The sequence below is a fragment of the Euleptes europaea genome, chromosome 4, assembly GCF_029931775.1.
Source record: "Euleptes europaea isolate rEulEur1 chromosome 4, rEulEur1.hap1, whole genome shotgun sequence".
NCBI lineage: Eukaryota > Metazoa > Chordata > Lepidosauria > Squamata > Sphaerodactylidae > Euleptes > Euleptes europaea.
Genome location: NC_079315.1, coordinates 56,117,897 through 56,138,508, shown reverse-complemented (window position 1 = coordinate 56,138,508; position 20,612 = coordinate 56,117,897). Strand labels below are relative to the sequence as shown.

General features: G+C 42.0%; 1 protein-coding gene across 5 annotated transcripts in view; it reads right to left on the bottom strand.

Annotated features, from left to right (window-relative positions):
* NTRK2 (neurotrophic receptor tyrosine kinase 2) overlaps positions 1 to 20,612 on the bottom strand; it is a 190,021-nt gene that overhangs the window by 96,603 nt on the left and 72,806 nt on the right. For 2 of the 5 annotated variants that reach the window (XM_056847989.1, XM_056847987.1), the window contains one exon: positions 4,133 to 4,198. The exons of the other annotated variants lie outside the window; for them this stretch is intronic. In XM_056847989.1, coding sequence (XP_056703967.1) covers positions 4,133 to 4,198 — 66 coding nt within the window. The remainder of the gene's footprint in view (positions 1 to 4,132; positions 4,199 to 20,612) is intronic. 5 annotated transcript variants of the gene reach the window in all.

Genomic DNA, 20,612 nt, shown 5'->3' with positions numbered 1-20,612 from the left:
GCCGCAGGAGGCTTCTGGAGGCCGCCCCCGGGCGGGGAAAAGCGGCGGCGGGCCTCACTGCGGCCGCAGGAGGCCCCTGGAGGCCGCCCCCAGCCAGGGAAAAACGGTGCGGACCCGGCGGGGGCGGTGGCGTGGCCTCCCTGCAGCTGCAGGAGGCCCGTTGAGGAAGCCCCCGGTCGGGGAAAAGCGGTGGCGGGCCTCCCTGCGGCCGCAGGAGGCCCCTGGAGGCTACCCCCGGTCGGGGAAAAGCAGCGGCGGTGGTAAGTTCCCCCCTCCCTCTTCCCTCCTTTCTCCCCACTCTACCATATTGTCCCGCGTATAAGCCGAATTCGGTTTTTTCAGCCCTTTTTTTGGGCTGAAAAACTCGGCTTATACGCAAGTATATACGGTACGTCAAATTGAAATTTTGGGTTTTAATCCTGCATGCATATATGTAAATCAGTGTGATTTACAGATGCCTAAGTATTTAAGCTAAACCTGTTTATGTGGTTTAAAAAAATCCTAACAGAAGGATTTTTTTAAAAAATGCAAGGTCTTGTATATCTGCTAAATGTTCTTTTCCTCCCTAACGAGTATGACATAACCATACCCATGCTGCATCAGACCAATGATCCATCTAATCCAGCATCCTGTTTCACACAATGGCCAACCAGGTGCCCTGGGAGAGCTGCAAAGTAGGGTATGGAGGCCAAAGCCTCCCCACTGCTGCCCTGAAGCACTGATATATGCAAGAAATTTAATACTCAGACATGGAAACATAATTTATCACTCTACACCCATCTGTATGAGATTTTCAGAATCACCTGAATAAAACTGGACTGGTTAACTGGTATAGGCAACGCTCACTTAAATCTTTATTGAATTACTTGTCTCTAAGTTCTTAAAGTGAACTTAAAGTGAGTAAGAGGTTTAAAATACATGCCCTTTGTTAGATAAATATAATAATAAATTTATTGGTACAGTCAATCAGACCAGTAAAACCTATACAATGCTCTTTGTTAGAGGAATCTTCTAAAGCTGATCTCTATAGTAAAATAATTGGGGGAGGGGAGTTAAGCATTAAAATCTAACCTGTTCGCAACACATTTCAGACAGCATGATAATGTGAGGTTAATAGCCCCATACCCTGCCTGTGATGACTATCAATTTTCTTATACTAGCATACAGCAGGTTTCCTTGTAAGAGGATATTTTAGGCTATGTTACTCCCATCCCACTCTCTTGAAAGACATATACCTCTTGCAGGTGGGGGAGAGAAATGAAAATGTAAATTGCATTCAGCATTGTAACTGAAGTTTTACTATGTGTTCTCATTAGTTTCACATCTTTCTGTGCAATGCCCAGTATGCATTTCCTTCTACAATTCTGCCAGAGCTGATAATACAGTTCCCATTAAAACTACAGTTCACGTAACATCCTTTCAAAAAGATGTGTTGACGGGTTTTGCACTAGTAGCTTACAATTTACTCACAAGGTAGGGATGGGGGAATAAGTTCTAAATAACTGAAATGAGCTGAAGAATACTTTTATATTCTACACAAGTGCTTGTATAGATCTGTGCCCAATCTGTATTGAGAAAGGGGAGAATGAAGCTATGTAAGGTCTTGTTTATGCTGATAGTGCTTTCTTTTAGTTTTCCAGGACAAGAGATGTCATATCACCAGACACCCAGGAAGGCAGTCCCATCTAAAACTCCTTACAAATAGTAACACTAGCAGTGCATTCCTGGCATGCGCCGGCGGCCGGGACCAAAAGCCTTTGGAGGCCAGCGAAGGCCTGCACTGGTACAAGGACCCACAGTGCCAGCGGCCGGGCAGCGCACGCCAGCGTTTGTGGCCCCAACGCCAGCATGCAGGGCCAGCCGCCGGCCGCTGCAGCACTGAGCCCGGACACTGCCGGAGCCTGCCGGTGTCCAGACACCAGCAAAGGCTGTGGCAGCGTCCCCAGGAGGTGTTCCCTGTTACAGCTCAGGGATGCCCCCTTTTTTCCCAGCCGAAATACACCACCTTTTGGTGGCGAATCTCCCGTGCAACCTGTCAGGAGGAGGTTTCGGCCAGGCTGAAACCTTCTTAGGAGGCAGCGCTGCTCAGGACATACATATGGAGACAGATTCAGAAGACACCTGAGGAGATGAAGCCACCACTGGTTTTGTAAGGTATGGAAAACAAAGATAATGTTGCCATGAACTGAATTTCTTCAGAAAGGTTCATCCTGTGGATGTTGTCAGCGATCACAAAATGAATGAACTACCAAGTATTTCTTTCTCATACTACCTAACTACAAAATATATTCAGAAAGTTGTATATATAAATTCAGTTATCTTCTTGAAATAATATTAAAATAAATTAGAGCTGATCTGTAAAGTACAGCAAGTTATGGGTGGCTTACTGCTACATCTATTATGGCACACTGGTAGAAAAGAACTGTTTAAAAACCAAGGCAATCTCATTTAGTAGAAATTTCATTTCCATTCTGCATGTCTTTGAGTGTCACTCCTTTTATTAAAAAAACTAACAATATTGTGGCCAGGGCCCTCTTCCCCTTCTCAGCCCCCCCCCACCCTTCCCACTTGTAACTGCCTTTCTGCCTACGCACCCAAGTCCCCCCTTATACCTAGTCTTGTGAAAAATTCAACAATATGTTTCTACACTGAGACACAGAGTTTGCCATACAATACAATTAAATGGGATTTTGTGATTAAATCCCACCTCAAACTGCTCTCTAACCACCTCCATTAGCCTCTTGGGAATTCTGATGTATGGGGGGAGGGTCATCACACTGTGTTTTTCATTTGGAGAATACAAACATCAAGATTTTAATTTTTAAAACTTCTATGGGTGTATCCCGAAATTCAAGGGAACCAGGAAAAGTGCATCCATATATTGCAACACAGAAAGAAAACAAATGGAATGAAACTCTTCACAATAAACTCATTCAGTGCTGAAAATAACACAACTGTACTTGTCTGCAGCCTAGTAACAACAACAAAATAAAACTCCTTCAAACTTGGTCTTTTGTGTACTCCAAAGTATTTTAGTATTCCAGCAGACAAGTTTTGAAGGGGGTTCTATCCGTTTTTGTTTTTGAGTTACACCACATGCTGTTCTTTTCCTGGGGTCCTGAAATCTTGAGGTCACTCATTGAAATATGCACCTGTGGGTCTTTTTAAAAATTCACCTAGTCCGATGTGTCTGTGGACATCTGGGAAACAGGAAACACATTATCTCTTTACTCCTTGAGTTCTGAACCCAGTGGTTCATGAAATCTGGAGTGAAATGTTAGGAGTAAAGAGAAAAAAAATCCCAATCAGGATGGAGTTGGGAAAATCAGCTTATCTTCATAAAAATCTTCAGATTGTGAGATGAACTAGGTTTAAAAAGTTTAAAGTCCAGATTAGCACAAAACATCAATTTAGAAAGGCAACTTGTGGCTAAGACCTTTTTTTACCACTTAAACTGGAGAAAACAGCTCAGTGTGTGTGTGTGTGTGTGTGTATCCCCATTGTCTTTGTTATATGGAAACCCATAATGTAAGCAGTACCACTTGTACCTGAAAACATTCAAGACACTGTGTTAGAGTCACCAGGTTTTAATATTTGCTTCTTTCTAAACATCTATTTAATTTGTCTATTCTACAACCCATTTAAAGCCTGGATACAAAAGATCTATCTGGAGGATCTGGAGAACAATAAAAACAGTCCCCAAAATACCACTAGTAGGTCTCAGAAGCTTGCATATCACCACTCCTCTCTGATATTAAATGCTGGCTATCAAATGCTAGATCCAGTTTTGTTCCTCCTTATTGCTGCTTCTATATCCATTAGCAATAGACATTGTTCCTGCATCTTTCTGTCTTATCCAAAACTGTTGGGAGCCAAGACAGTTAAAGCTGCAAAATGGAGGCAATGAAAAGTCATCTTTATCCTCCACTTGTTGCACCTGCAAAGTATGTATGAATGTAACAATCAATGAAATATATGAGACCATACAATGCAAGAATGGCAAAGAAATGTTTCATACTAAGACTACTACTGTGATGGAATCATTTCATAGTAAACCCATTTTAAAAAGAAAAATGGATTATATTTTTTCTGTGTTCCATGAGCTATGAGTCTGTACAGCTGATGGTCTCACCTTCATTATCGCAGTCTTGCAATGACAGCCACATTTGATCTACCAGACCACCTTGTTTTAATTGAACTGCAACGAGATGCACTGGCATTAATGCAATAGAAAAAGGATGTTGATCAAGCTCAAAGACAACTCAAGATTATTTTACATAGCCCATTGTTCACATGAGCCCACACTTCAACGGTTCCTGTGCTGGGTGGGAGGGTGGAGGTAGAAGTGGAGCAAAAATTTTCTGACTGGGCTGCAAGGTTCAGGTTTTTTAGTAAAAGGCTGCTGGATTTGTTAATAAAATGCTGAATTGTAACATACCTTTTGAACTTAAAGTGATCCTATTAAGATATGTAAAGGAGTCTGTTGCAGGACTGGATGTGCAGCTGAATTTGTTTACTGCTGCTAAAATGACTGCATCAACATATGATTAGTTGTATTTGGGAGACTGCATTGTTAACAAATCTGACAAATCATCAGAGAGCCCAGTGAAATATTTTTTCTGCACAAATTTGTTGGACTTTAGAATGATAAGAGACAGAATTGATGCTATAATAATTACCACTGTGATGTATTTTGAATAATAATAAGAGAGAAATAGACCAGAAACATACAGAAAGAACACATCCCAGCACCCAAACTGCTTGTTCATAAGATCCTTAGCTGAGCAGGCCCTTTATCCTCCTCCTCTGAGGAGGGTCCACGCAGCACAGAGTACATTGGGAGGATTCTGGCGCATCCTTTGATCATGATCCACTCTGAGAGAAAAGCATCCTGGCACCTGACCTTGAATAATGCCTTGGAAGCACCTCACCCTCTTCGCCTGTGAGCAGATAATGTGGCAACAGAGGACTCCCACCTGAAAACACTTTAACAATCCCTCTGTATTCAGAATGACTGTACTGGAGTAAAAGAGTTACTGAATTTAGACAACAGCAATAATTCTGAATTAACTGAATAAAATTGTGCTACAATCCTGTAGGTTTATGTTCCACAAAAATGTTATCAAACTCCTTCTTTATTTACTGGTCATGGCCAGGATCCAAAAAGCCATTTCAGGTGTATATAAAGAGCTGAGCATGCCATAACACAAACAGTTTTCAAAACCCCTCAGTTTCAAAAAAAGGATTGCCAGGCAGTATGGTGAGATGCTGTTTTTGGAAATGCAAGTCCCCTTGGACACCCAGAACTAGTCATGCTGTTTGTTGAATCCAGGTCAGTTTTTGCAAGGTTTGGTTTTAACTCTTGCATTCAGATAAGAAATGAGTTCCTAGGTTTGTAGTTCTACATGAATGCTAATGGAATTCCAAATAGCACTGAAAGGCACAGCATTTGTTAGCTTGCACTCCTGGGGACTCAGAAGGAGGTCAGTAAGTCAGGGCAAAAATCATGGCTGGAGCATCCTGCTTTTTGTCTCTCATGCTTCTTTGCTGTAGGGGTTGAAATGGGTGTAGAGGACAGCATTCAACTATTCACTGAAGAGAGAGAGAGGAAGCAGAGGAAAACCAGCACCAATTTCTTCTTCAAGAAAGTACAGTGTGCTAATGACACTGAAGTTAAACTAGTTTTAGTAAAAGTAGTATAGAACTAGGTAGGTGTTCCTTTTATTATGGGGAGGTAATGGCGAATGTTTTGGAAGGTTTGGTTTTTGAAAAAATAAAACAAAAAAGGCACTTTAGAAACCCATTTTCTGATATATTGCAGCTGGGAAGAACATGCAGAATGAAGGGCACAGACTTGGATTCAGAGTATGGCAAACACATGGCAAGGTTTTACTCAGGACAGTTTGAAACCTGCCTAACTTTATAAAACAGTTCTGAGTCCCAAAAATTTGTTTTTACCATGAAATATCATGATGTCACTAGGGTGGAATTTAGGCAACATGTTAGAACATCGGTTTGTGCATTTACCGTATATACTCGCGTATAAGCTGAGTTTTTCAGCCCAAAAAAAGGGCTGAAAAAAGCCAACTCGGCTTATACGCGGGTCAATACGGTAGGGGAGGGTAGGGGGGAGGAGGGAGGAGGAAAACTTACCATTGCCGCCATCCTTCGCTGCCGGCCCGCTCGCCTTCCCGCAGCCTGGGAGCGGCCAGCGGGGCCTGCCTGCTCCCAGGCAGGCCTCGCCGCCGCCCCCGCCGCCTCCCCGCTCGCCTTCCTGCGGCCTGGGAGCGGCCAGCGGGGCCTGCCTGGGAGCAGGCAGGCCTCGCCGCCACCCCCCACGCCCCCGCCGCCGGGCCCGCGAGGGTTCCTCCGGCCGGCAGGGGCCGGCAGGGGCCTCCTGCAGGGCCGGCAAGGCCGTGCCGCCGCCCCCGCCGGGCCCGCGAGGGTTCTTCCGGCCGGCAGCGGCCTCCTGCAGGGCCGGGAAGGCTGCGCCACTGCTGCCGCCGCCGACTCTCCTGGTGAGTAGGGGGTTCAGGGGCTCTTCCCCCTCCCCCCTTGAATGGCACTGGGGTCGGGGTGGGTTGGGGTGGGTTGGGAGGTCCCGGGAGGCCGGTGGGAGGGCGACCTGGGGCAGGGGCAAGATCTTCCCTGCGCTCTAAAATGGCGGCCGCCATTTTAGAGTGCAGCTTTACCAGAAAAGGGAATTTCTTATTGACCCTCGGCTTATACTCAGGTCAATAAGAAATTCCCTTTTCTGGCCTCAAGTTTGGGGGGGTCGGCTTATACTCGGGTCGGCTTATACCCGAGTATATACGGTAGGCAGTGGCTGCATTAATGGGTGGAATGCAGTATGTGAGCTGGTAGTTCACAGATATCAGCCACAGCAACTATATAAAGCTCAGTATTAGTCTTGTATCTACCTGGCTATATTGCTTCAAAATTGGGTTGCCAGTTATATAGAAAATGGAAAACATGCTGAAGATCTGTAATCAGATATTTTTCAAACACACCAGAGAGGAAGGGGGGGATTTAGACTGGGCTCACAATTTAATCTTTCCCCTCTGTTCTATTTGTGATGACCCTCTGCTTTAAATGCAATCGTAAGCACAGTTATACCCTTTTAAGTCCATTATGGGAGTCGGTTAAGGGACTGACAGAACAATCTGAAGCAGACTTCCATAATGGACTTTAAAAAGTATATCTCTGTTTAGGATTGCACTGTCAATCTTAGTACAGAATTGTGCACAACCGTACTTCAGCCTGACAGCTGTTGGTAAGTGTTCTACCCCCCAACCCCACCCACATTTGTGAGGAAGGCATGTGGCTTTTCGGTGGTTGCTGCCCTTTTGTGAAATAGTCTTCTTTGAGAGATGTGAAGATGTGAGAAGTGGCCACTTTTAGGAAAGCATGCAGTTCTTTTGCTTGTTCCAAAGGGTTTCTTCAGGTTATTATTTATTGGTTCTATCTGCTGGACTTGAACTATCTGTGTTGATCTGTAGTGTTGATATTGTTTGTTGATAATTTTATGTTGGTTATGTAATTTATATGAATTGCTGGGAATAGCCCTGAATCTGTGGAAAGCATGGAATAAACATTTACACATATTTGTAGTCCAAATCCAGTTAAAGCCCCATGGGTACTATAAAACAAATTTAAAGAGGTAGGAAATCCAGTCATAGATCTCCAATATCTCATCCAGTTTGGCCTTCAGTGTACTCGGTTATATATTTGATAGCCAGATATAGCATTTGTGCAGTATAGTACTTTAATATAAATCATATTAACAGCCAATGTAGTGCTTGCAGAAAAATAGAGAAAACACAATAGAAATAGATTTTCTATTACTAGCATTTCATGAACAGCCCCAAATCAATATATACACACAAAACCTGCTATAAGGATAATGACACAAGCATGAATGAAGTAAGAGTTTTTTTCTGACTGACAAGGGCTAATTTGGATATGTTTTATTTAACTCAAGATTAATTGTACTTGTAATATTATAGGACAAAGCCAAAAGCAAGGTGATAATTCCTAAAAGATGTTTACTCTCTGTATTATATCAAACCTTACATCACTCAAGATTAGGAATGCTTTTGTCATAATTTCAAAACATTTTCCCATGACTAAAGATTTATTCGTCTTGAAATGATGATTATTCTTTTCAGATATGCCTTCTAAGCACATATAGTGCTGTGCTTTGTATCATACTTATACCATTGGGGGGGGGGAAACCCCACTCAATCTAGCCTCCTACTTTTTAAAACAATAGTAAAATCAACAGTGCGATCCTAAACAGAGTTACATCATTCTAAAACCATTGACTTCAATGGACTTAGAAGAGTGCAACTCTGTTATGTTTGCACAGAGATCTCTAACATGGAAGAATTTTTTTTTGCTTCTATATCATATACATAATCAATAAGTATTGTCTGACAGTTTTTCACTGAAAGGCTCTAAAATTGCTCGGTTGATTTGCACCTACAAGAAGCCTGTCATTTTGATAATCATAGTGTGTAGATAATTAATATATGGTTCAATTTAGCAGAAGCTGCTCATCAACCTTAACATTCAAATTCCAAGTTCTCTTAGCAACCTGACCAACATCTGTCCTGACCTTGTGTGGCATCACAGCACCCAATGGTAAAACTACTTATTACTTACATAGATAACAACCTTCTACAGAACAGCACCTGTGGTAGAGTGCAGGTGACAAGAGGCATCCCGAATACTCTCCTGCTCATGGTTTTTCCCCTGCATTGTCTTACAGAGACAATGTCTTACACAGGCAGCATGCATAGTCCCCGCCAGGTGATGAAGAAGTCCAGTTAGTGATTAGAATGGGGAAGTGGAGAAGCCATGGAGGCTGTGAGGGGGAAGACACTGCAGGGGCTGCAAGAGGGAAGAGAACATAGGGGCTGCAAGGGGGAGAGGAGAGGTGGGAAGGGGTGAGAAGGAAAGCAGCAGCTGAGGGAGGAATTAAGAATAAAACATGTGTGGGGAAAGGAAGCAAAAAAAATACTGTAGGGAAAACAGTAACAACGCCAGCAAAGGGGGGGGGGAGACACAGCATAAGGGAGAGAGCTGACAAAAATGTGTCCAACTTTATTTACCAGTTGCAAATGACCTATAGACAGAAATTTTCTCTCAAAACCATAAAGTAATGGCCCATTAATACTTCAAAAATCAAAACACTGAGAAATATTGTATCGGTATTCCTTCTTAATATTTGCACTTTTAAAGTCTTCCAGTGTAAAATACAATTTGCCTTGGCAAATTTCAGGAACCTAAAGTTACATGAAGTTTAATTTTAAAATGCTTGAAAGCACAGAATTTCAGACACCATAGTTGAAAAAAAGGAAATTGTGGACTTCTGTGCTTCTCGAGCAAAGGAAACAACTAGGTTTGGGAATACCCTCTCAACAGTCATCAGTCATAATCCTCCTATCCAGAGAGAACTATCTGAAATAATTTAACAGGGATTTATACTGTCAAATGGACTTGGTCCTGTCTACATAATACTTGATGGCTGCGTATACATAAAGGGTTTGACATTCTCTAGTCTGAGGAGCAGCTATGGAGGAAAGAACACCTTGTGGGAGGCTGAGTTGATCCTGGGATTTAAAAGATCAGTTAAGCCTGATAACTATGTAGTCCTTGTGGAAAATATATATATGGGGGATCTTTTCCCACATATAGAGCTCCCAACACTAACACTTAATGTGCTGAGGTGTACCCAGGATCTTTTTCTTGCCCAAGTTCTTGAAATTAGTAGTCCCTAAGAATTTTTAAAAGGTCCAGTTAGGGCCATTAAAACAGTATTTGGCTCTAGGTTACAGAACCCTGATGGAGAGCTGAGGTTTCTGGAACCATTAAGCTCATCATGAAAGCCAGAGATTTTTTTGCTACCTTGGCAAAGCAATGAGGATCACTTCCACCTGTTGCTTGTAAAATCTTTGGACCAACTTGGGATGAGATGAGGGAATTCATAGAGGAGACTATACAGCCAGTCTGACAGTAACTCATTTCATGGATCTGAGCAGCTTTTTGTTGTTTGGGACAGAAAGTTAATAGCTGGATTTCCACAATTTACTGTCATTCCTGCAAACATGGTCCAAGAGTTTAGTGATCAGTTTATTGTTAGGCACTTCAACATGTACTTTGAGGCAAGTGCCTCTTTTCCTGTTTACATTGGTTTTTTCAACCTTGTTATCTGTCTAGAACATAATAGCATCCCCTGATTTGGTGCACTGGAACACTAATATGATCACACAACTCCAGAAAGTGCATGTTCTTCTCTTCCCCATATCCCTTGGGGTATCTTTGCATTTCAGTTAGTTTCTCAACCTCTGAAGCTGACATATATGGTTATCATGCTGGCCGTTTCTGCACCATTCACTTACAGCATATTATCCTCGTGGTCGATCTGTGAAGGTTGGTTATGAATTCAGAATTTCTGCCTGCATTGCACCACTTTTTCTGTTTTATACCTTCTTCCCAATAATGTTTTTTTCCCTGTCTGCACCTTCTAGGAAAAGGATGATGTTCCGCAGGGGAGTGTTGCATCATTCATGACGCTGTGAATGCCCAAGATGCTCCCCCCTCTTCCTCTCCCTTTTTGTTTTGTTTTTGCGCATGCACTCTAGCACTGTGACTGGTGCACTATGACTGGCTGCCGAATCACTGGGTAACTTTTTTGTTTTTTTCTCATCGCTACTTTTGAGTGCTTCTTGTGTTTATTTGCACTGCATGTAGAAAGACCCTAACCATGATGTCTATGCAGGCACATCCCCCCCCACACACACACAATCACAGAACCACCATCCTTTCGAGGTTATTACACTGCTCCAGCGTTCCTTAACTAGTAAAAATTCAACACATTTTAAAAAAATGAAGAGCAGGGGAAACAGGAGAAGTGAATCCTTTCCATGTGACTGTGTAGTCTGGGAACCATTTCAGAGAATGCTGAACTGGTTGCCACTGCAGGGAAATGCCACCAGCTTGCAACTTGGGACATGGCACTGGTAGCTCATGCTGCCAATCAAAAGGTCCTCTCAGCCTCCTCCGAATGCTTGCTCTTTTTCTCGCTTGCCCCCTCCCTCTGTGCCTCACCCGCGGCCCACCCTTCTTGATGATCCTTGCCGCCACTTTAAGGGTAGAGAAGCAGAGATATTTGGGGCGGGGGAGCAAAGCAAGAAGCTGCACAGGCATGTTTACTTTCAGTTTACACAAGCAGGGGACCTATCTTTCTCCTGCCACCCCCCTCATGGGTGGTCAGCCTAGTTACAAAGTGCACTTAAGGGAAATAAGATGTTAGAAAAATGAGATGTTAGGAAAAAGTTAAATCAGGTCCCCATGCAAATCAATGGGGGTACTTCAACGTTCCAATGTTCCTTCAATAAGACCAAATGCAGATTACAAAAAAAAAAAAACAAAGAAAATTATTGACGAAAGAGGAGGGGGGGAGGACAGGAGGAGACAGGCAACGCAGTGGGTGTTGCCAACGGAGGGGCAGAGAAAGGAAGCATCTCCAGCTTGTCTGTACCCCAAGGATGATTGTATTTATAACAGAGTAAATAAATACATAGTCATATAAGCATTTGTCAAAGAAACGGACATTAAACGCTTGAAAAACATTTCCAAGACCAAACGAAGGGGAAATGGTGTGGACACAAAAAGATAACATGTTTCATTAAACATTACAAATAATTAGCATGGAAACAGCCACAGTGTAGTTAATACTTGATGGGCATCTTCCAAGCCATGTGACTGAGCAGTTCCACCACCACCAGGGCCTTAAGTGGTTCTCTTCCCAGGGAGGGAATCAATGAATAAAATCTTTTAAAAATGCTTTTAACCAGGAATGGGTTGACACATTTTAGATATGGAACAACTCATTATTCCGTGTTTTTTCTCTGAGACTGTGAAAAACACAAAGAAGATTCCATTCTCTCTTTCTCGGAGAGGAGCTGGTAAGATGAGCCTAGTTTTCAGCATATGAAGATATATTGGGCTTTGGAAAGAATACCTATGAGGGTGTTTTAAAAAATGTCTCCATCAGAATACAAGTCAGTTCAAATGAATAGTCCATGGAGAACAATTCAAATACATCATCTATGAAATAATAGCAAACTGGCAAGTTCATGTTGAGTGAGAAGGTTATCATATAGAACTGAGCTTCTTGCCAAGGCAATGAGAAACAGATCTGGGATTCTTTTTCTTTTTACTGTCTAAAAAAATTCTTCTGAGGAACTACCAAAGAACGTTGGCTAGGGAAAAAACAGGCTAGTTAGGCCTTAGATTCAGTACTGGATCATCTTGAAGTCATTCTGGCCAAAGTTGTAAACAGTGGGTATATGAACAAGCATCCTCCAAAAAGGCCATTTTGAGAGAGACCCTCTGGATATTGTTCCCAATATTGTCATCAAGTCTGTTCTGGTCCAGGATTACACCAACACATGTGAAGATAGCTCTGGTGGAAACACAAGTTGTATATGAAACTTTGATGACATTAGCTGAGGCCTCAAACCCTTTGCATAAGGTTGCTTCAGCTCTGTGTATGTGACAGTCATTTTGATCACTTCTGAGGAAAGAAGTGTGTTGGAAGTGACCGCTGCTATGGGGTACCACTTAAAGAATAAGTAGGAGTCTGTAGGAGCAGTAGTGAAATTTGGCTTTAGATGGTGGAAGTTACCTCAATGGGTGTGGAAGGTTTGGAGGCAGAATGCTGTCAGTTCTTGCAAATTTAATCAACCTAGAGGGTTTCCATGGTCTTGGCTGGAAGTTTGAGAAATGGGTTCTGTGGGAAACTCTATCCTGGGCTTATTCCTTTATAATGCTGTCATCCCTAAGAAGCTTTTCTTCCTTTCTAGCAAGCAAAGAATCCTCAGAATTCTAACATCAGGACCTGGAAAGCTCAGTGTAAGACCCAGAATTTATTTAAGATCCACTCTTAAATAAGGAAGCATCATGAGATCCCTGCTCCTGGAGCAATCAAGAGTCATGAGGCTATTTTGGTTCCTTGATCTACTAAGAATCTAGCCACACTGCCTATATATGAAGAAAAGCTAACAGAAGGGAGACCTATGCAGTCAGAATGGGCCAAGATAAAACTAAAGCCTTGTGATCCTACATCTATATCTATAGAGGCAAAAAAAGTGATACCAGTGTCACTCCTATTCCTACATATGCCTCTGAAGTAGCAGTGAGAAATATCACAACTATCCTCTATTATGATGGGGAGGACAACTCCTGTCAATGATTGATTCTGTCATGATTTATATATGCAGCCTTTACTGGGTGGGAAGAGTACAGCTCTGTACAAAGCCTGTGCAGGAAGGGTGATAATCAGCTGTGCTGAGGAAGTGACCTGTGCAAAGGCAGCCCAAACACACACGTTCTGGTCACCCTGGCTGAGCAAGGGTGGACCAAAGGCAGACAAGGGAAGGCACAGATTGCCGTATCAAGCCAACTCTAGCTCTTTCCACAGCACTCACTCACTTCTTCTTGTTTTTGTGGATGCAAATGAATCTGCCTCCCATGACAAAAGCAGAAGTTATCTGAGAAGTAAGGAGAAAGTTTACTTCTCTTCTGGTTTAAAATTGGACACTGTCTTACTGGCTCCAGAGGACAGTCTTTCCCCAATCCTAGCAGCTCTCTCTACATCTTGAGGCGATAATAAGTAGCTCAAATAAGCAGACATCTACCTGCTAACTAAAATTTAAGAGCTTCCATGTTTTTCTGTACCTACTTGACCAAGTAAAATCTATGTACAAGAAAATCTTCATGCTCATCGTTCCAGAAATAAATGCTTCCTACATGTTTAATGGGGTGGGAAGGAGAAAAGAAGGAAATTGTACCGTGGGGGGGGGAGATTATGAATGTACAAACCGGAGAGGGGTGTAAGTTAGTGATGACCTTGAAAGAGAAGTATTGATCATGATTTGTCTTGTGATTAGAAAGGAGGGAACTGTAACCAACCTCTCTGAATCATTAATGAGCCCAATGGTATGTTTTGAACTTCACCTTTGTGTAATGCTTTCCCCAGATTTCATCCGAATATCTACATTTCTAACTTAACACATATATCTTTAGTTTTAAAAAACTGGTTTCCAAACTGAAGTGTTTATATTATTTTTTCTAAGAAGATAATTAATTATTGAATATAAAAATTATTTTATATCTGTAGAGGCAACAATGACTGAATAAAAGGATTTAGGGTTGAGACATTTCACCATATATACAATTTGTGAATGATCAACAACAACCCAGTTAACCCAGAGCAATTTGAACAAATGAAGCTTAGGCACACTGCATAAATTGCTCTAGTATTTATTTTATTTCCTTTTTATTAAAACTTTATACCCTGCTTTCCTCAATCTCAAGGCAGCTTACACATTCAATTAAAATACAAAATACAATAAAATCCCATAAAACCCTTCCCCCAAATAATGCCTGCAGCTGACACCCCATTGAAAATGACAGCAACAGTGCAGCTTTGCAGTGCCTCTTCCATGCTCACTTCCTCAAGTATGGGAGCTATGATGAGGCACAGGCTCTAGTTGATGCCAGGTGAACTACCCTAAGCAACAGGAAAGCTAGCAGGTGACAACCTGAGGACTGCAACTGGCACATGGGGACACATGGAAAAAGATAGTCCTTTAGATAGTCAATTTATACACCAGCATCAATCCACCAGCCAAGGCCGGGCTCAGTTAATAGTTAACTGAATCACTTAATAGTTAAAAACAAGAGGCGCTTTAAAAGGGTAAAGGTAGTCCCCTGTGCAAGCACCGGGTCATTCCTGACCCATGGGGTGACGTCACATCCCGACGTTTACTAGGCAGACTTTGTTTACAGGGTGGTTTGCCGTTGCCTTCCCCAAAGAGGCGCTTATAACAATGTATAGGGCCATAGCAGCCTGGGAAGCAGTCTGAACCCCCATGTGTAATTTGACAGAAGAAGAAAAAGAAGGCACATAGGGAGGCCAGCTCTAATGACAACCCATTGCTGCCCTCAAGTGATGAAGGGCTTTAAAAGTCATAACTAGCACCGTGAATTGGTCTTGGAAACAAACTGCCAGCCTATACAGGTGTTTTAAGATGGACAAGGTATGTTCCCATCAACAGTAACTGACAGTAACTGGGCTGCCACATTTCTGAACCAGCTGCAGTTCCCAGTTTGTCTTCAAGCCCCGCCCAACACAGAACAATAACTCAACTGTGAGCCTACAAACTCACTGGTCAGTGTAACCAGGTTGCCTAAGGCTAAGAAAGGAGAGAGTGGGCTATTTAAAAGGAGCTGATCAATGACACTCTTGACACCAACTTACTGTTCAAACATGACTAGGTCCACGAACACCCCCAAGCTCTTAACTTCCTCTGCAAATGTCAACTCCACTCTATCTACCGCAAGAGGATCCAGTCCTTCTAAAACACCAATCTTCCCAACCATCATTGCATCTGATTATTGGTAAAAATGCTACTGAAGGCAGTTGGGAGATATGGGGTGTACGTTTCTGGAAAAGGTAGAAAAACTCTTGGACATAAATAAAACAACCCATTACTGCCTGGAGTGCTTCGTGTTGCTCCCTGGATTATGGCAAGCCCTAGCCTTTGTGCCTGCTTTAAGAGCATGATAACACTTTTTATCCTTCTTTTGAGTGTTCTTTGGAACTCGAGCTATTATAGTGGGTGACACAGAAAGACACTGGTAAAACTTAGGCTTTCTCCTGGCATATATAATTCACTAAATAACTGTTCTTATTCACTAGGGCTTCATCGAATGCCAAACTACCACGGGTTCTCCACAAATAAGCATTTGAGAGAGAGATTTAATGTAACCTTTGCCCAAGGACAATGCAAGGCTATTGACAACAGCAAAAATTAGCACACTGGTATCAAATTCATGCCTTTCCTCCAGTAACTTGAAACTATTAGCCCATGTAACAAAATCACCACTTCCACTGTTAATGAGTCAGGGTCTTAGAGAGCAATTAGAAGGTGAACAGTATTTGGAACTCTTAACAGACCAGGCAGCTAGAAGTGAATATGTTTGATTTAAGTGCATGCAGCAGAAAACAAAGAAAAAGGTTAAATCAGCATTTAGTCTTGTGGATTGAATTCAAAAATAGCAGCTATGTTCACTGAAGAAATTTATGTTGCGCATGGGCGAATACCACAAAAAATGCCAGTGGATCACAGACTTTCAAGAAGCAAGAGAGGGAGCCAGGATTTTTAAAACTTCATTTATGCCCCACTTTTCTCCCCAATAGCAACCCAAAGTGGCTTATACCATTCTCCCCTCAATTTTATCTTCACAACAACTATGTGAGTAGATCAGAGGCTGACAGTGTGGAACTGGCCCAGGGTTAGCCAGCAAGCAAGGGGAGTGCCACTCTGATCATTCCAGCTGGGGGAAATGTGCTGCAATGATAGCTAGTGTACATTGGGAAGGGAGAGATGTTGGACAACAAGTGGAAGGACGGGCACGGGGCAAGAAAAGAGAGAAATTGGCAGGAAGGTATATGACCAAGCAGGCTTTGCCAAAGTATTTTATAATGCTAAGTAAATTCTGCATTAAGCAGCTACTGATAGAATGTTATATTTCTTTTTTTAAATAGTAAAATGCTCATCACTATGATGAACAGGGTGTGTGCTGAGGCCTGCAGTGAAACTCAATTTCATGTGTTATAGCTCTTGGTGAAAACTATGATACCAAGGTATTCAGAATTAGAATCTGAAGAAATGGGTGTTCTTTTGGGGATTTTCTCAATATGTAATCCAAATCTTTCCATTTAGAACAAGGGCATTCATTTTCATGAACTGCTTACTTGTCAGGCTGTAAGTGAAGAACTTATTTTTGTTACAATATGGATGCTGTAATAAAGGGGACAAAGGAGAGACCAAAGGGATTAATCCCACTCGAGCAGAGCATCCACCATGTTCATCTAGTATTTTCTTGGACCCAGGTTTTGGTAAGCTGCCTGCCCACTTATTCTCATGAAAAGAGCTTATTCTCATGTTCTTTGATGCACCAGTTGCTAGAAGGGATGTATGCCATCTGACTCTAATGCAGGATTTGGAATGTATATACTAAATGAAGAGAACCGCTAATGCATTCGTTGGCACAGCACTAACCCATGATGATATCATTCCTGATGTAGAGTCCTGAAGGGACACTAGCAACTCTTCTTCTGTATATGTATACTACTTCTGGCACACACTTGCCTCTCTGCCTCTCTCTTTGTAGGACTATCTCTGTTCTTGAAGTCAGGTGAACATGAAAGAACAAAGCATTAGGACATCATGCAACACCTAACATTACATCATGCAATAAGAGTAAGCCAAACAGCATAATGCTGAAGTAACTCATTCTCAGGTTACAGAACAAAGTGCCCAAAATCTTTGTCCAACTTTCCAAGAATTCCCAATCACAGGAAAGGAGCAATGAAAACTCTTCCCATTCACTCTGATATCAAGAGAATCTTCATTTGCAAAATAAAATGGATATGCATGATATCATCCCCAGTGATATGAATGAGAAAGCCCTTGCATATATAAAAGACATGTGTGCATATTGAAACTCCTGCACACAAAAGAGTAGGGTCAGGGTGTCTGAGCAGGTAAAACTAAGTATATATGGACTTAAATGATAATTTGTTGTGATTATACCATTAGGTGATGTAAGAAGCTAATTAGTTCATGACACCAGAAAGGATATCTCGAATTCTATTTGTCTAAGCAGACAAATTTGTCTGAGCTGACTCTCCTGCACCCCTATATTGTTTACCTGAGTCAACTCATGAGAATTGAGCATCATTGAGTTGATTCAGAAAAGCTTTTAAAGCTAAGCCTCTGGGAAAACAAGGTAGCAACTTGTGTGTTCAGAGAAGGTGGAGCTGTGCTTCCCACTCAGTTCTTCTTCCCTAGACATAACAACAGGAAAATAAGCACCTGTTGCAGGGAAGGTGGGTGGGTCAAGTGACATGAAGAACATCAGTTATAGGTAAGCAATCTGTTCTTCTTTGTGGGCTTTGTGCATCTCAGTGATGAGATATAATCAGCACACTGACAAACCTGAAGGCAGAAACAGGTGAGTATCACTAGAACACTGTGTTCAGCACAGCTCAACCAAAAGCTTCATTCTTTCAGGCTCAAATATCCAATGCACGATGATGTATAAAGGTCAAAAGATGTGACTGGATTGCTGCTTTGCACACATCTGGGATAGGTATGCCTTGTGCAAAAGCCATAGAATTTGCCACCACCCTTGTACAGTGACCTGTAGGGTGGTGCCAGTTGGTAACAATGTGAGATACAAGAAGATAACCATATATTTATGCATTGGGTGGAGTCCCTAAGAATTTTTTCTTGCCACTGCTGCATCAAGAGATGGAGATCCTTATGAAGGGATGAAGGGAAGATGAGTGAGCAAAATACATCCAGGACATGCAGGGCTCTTTCTTCTTTAAAAGAAGAGTTTTTGAAAAATACCAGTAGTATTATAAGTTGTTTGATGTGGAAGGAGCTGAGCACCTTGAGAGAAAGGTGGGATTGGGATGCAAAGTGACCTTTTCTGGGTGAAACTGGAGATGTGGAGGACCAGCCCATAGAATACATAGTTCATTTGCATGATGATGATAATTGCTGGCTAGAAGAAAAGCTGTTTTCAGTTACAATAGATGGAGGTTACAGGGATCTATTGGTTGTTGAGAACATATCACTCCCTGTCAGTTGGAGAGGAGTGGGCTTTTTGCTTTGACCACCATGGAGTTTGTATTCGGCCACTTTGACCACCATGGAGATTGTATTCAGGTGAGTGAAAAGAAGGGGGAAAATAATTTATACATGCCCTTGAGTTCATATTAGGGAGCACTGAGGTCTTTAGCCAAGCATCCTTAACCATCTTTGGCCAGCAGCATGAGTGATTCTACAGGTGCTTGAGAAGCAGTGTCCAAAAAGGGAAATGCAGGGTCTTCAACTGGTGGAGCCAGCTGTTGAATTTCAAGGCCTAGGGCTTTAGATGTACCAAATAACTTCTCCAAACAAACCTTAAGGTCCTCAGTGGGAAGACTGGATTTGGATCTGAGACCACTGGTGTTGGGGAAGAGTCTGTATCCCTGTTAGAACACCAGGGTACAGAAGGAAAACAGGGAAAGGGAAAAATTGAACATCAAACATAGATTGTATCTGAAGTTAAAGAACATTTACAACACCATCGTGGCGCGGGTAAATAACATTATTGTAATTGTACCACAGGGGTTGATTATTTGAATGACATTACCAAAAGTTTACCGTTTTCTATAACTAGTTAACAAGTCTAATGGTTTACTGTAAAAAAATAAAAGTTACGGTATGCCCTCACGGAATCTTGTCTATCGTTTCCTTACTATTTTCTTGTTATTAATCTCGAGCCTCGATGTAATTATAAAAAGGTTTCCATGCCTCATAATGCTGCTCAAAAACCACATCATTGTTAATATTTATCATCTTAATCATTTTTGCCATGGCATGTTCCATTAATTTGTCCCTCCATTCTTCTATTTGCTGGATAAGCGGTTGTTTCCATTTTCTTGCTAAAATTACTCTCGAGACTAATCCTCTTTTTATAGGTATTCCAAACTTTTAAAAGGGTATTACATCACAGTCTTGCATAGTTTGCTTGATTTTGGTTACATCCGAAGCCTGTTTTTGAGACCACATGATATGGTGAAATCCAGTTGCTAAATCTGCTCTTTCTAGCACTAACTTCCTGTCCATAGCAATGTTGATCCAGTCAGCAATCCACATTAGGCATGAAGGTTGGTAGTACGATTTCAGGTCTGGCAGCCCAAGTCCTCTTCTTTTCTTATCATCTTGTAATGTTTTGAATCTTACTGCTTTTTTCCCATTCAATATAAATTTGTTAATTCCTTGTTGACATCCTTTTAAAACATTATCTTTAAGGAACATTGGTAAAAATTGAAACAAAAAATTCAGTCGTAAAAGTACGTACATTTTGATGGTCAACATCCTGCCAAGCCATGAAATATTAAGTCTAAACCATCTGTTTAAGTCCTTGTCTATTTCTCTCCATACTCTCACCTGTTAGAACACTCTGACATCAAAACTATCCTCTGATTCTGAGGAGAAGCAGGTAGGATCACCCTTGGGATTGTACTGAGAGGGTGTCTGAGCCCATGCAGGCTAGCTTCAAAAGCTGCCTCAAAGTCTACTACTGCTCCAAAGAAAGTCTTAACGCCAACTGCTGACTGGAGAGGGTTCAGTCCCAAGCAGGGACAGCTGAGGCATGCTGGGCTTGGTTGGCAGCTTCTTGTTGAGGCTGATTTGGGGTATGCTGATCCCATGTCATGTTGAGTTCAACTATCAGTCCCAAGTGATAGGCCTCTAGGGAGGCATCTTGGTACCAATTGGATGAAGGAAGGCACAAAACAGCTGCAATCAAGCCCGATTCCTCAAGGAACAAAGTCATCTTTCCATTGTGTATCAGTACTGCAAAGGCAGTAGATATGCTGAATAAGTCAAGAGACAATCCTAATGGCAGCTTTAGTCCCATAAATAGTGTTCATCACAGGGAGATCAAAATCGAGGGGACCTGTATCAGTATTTTGT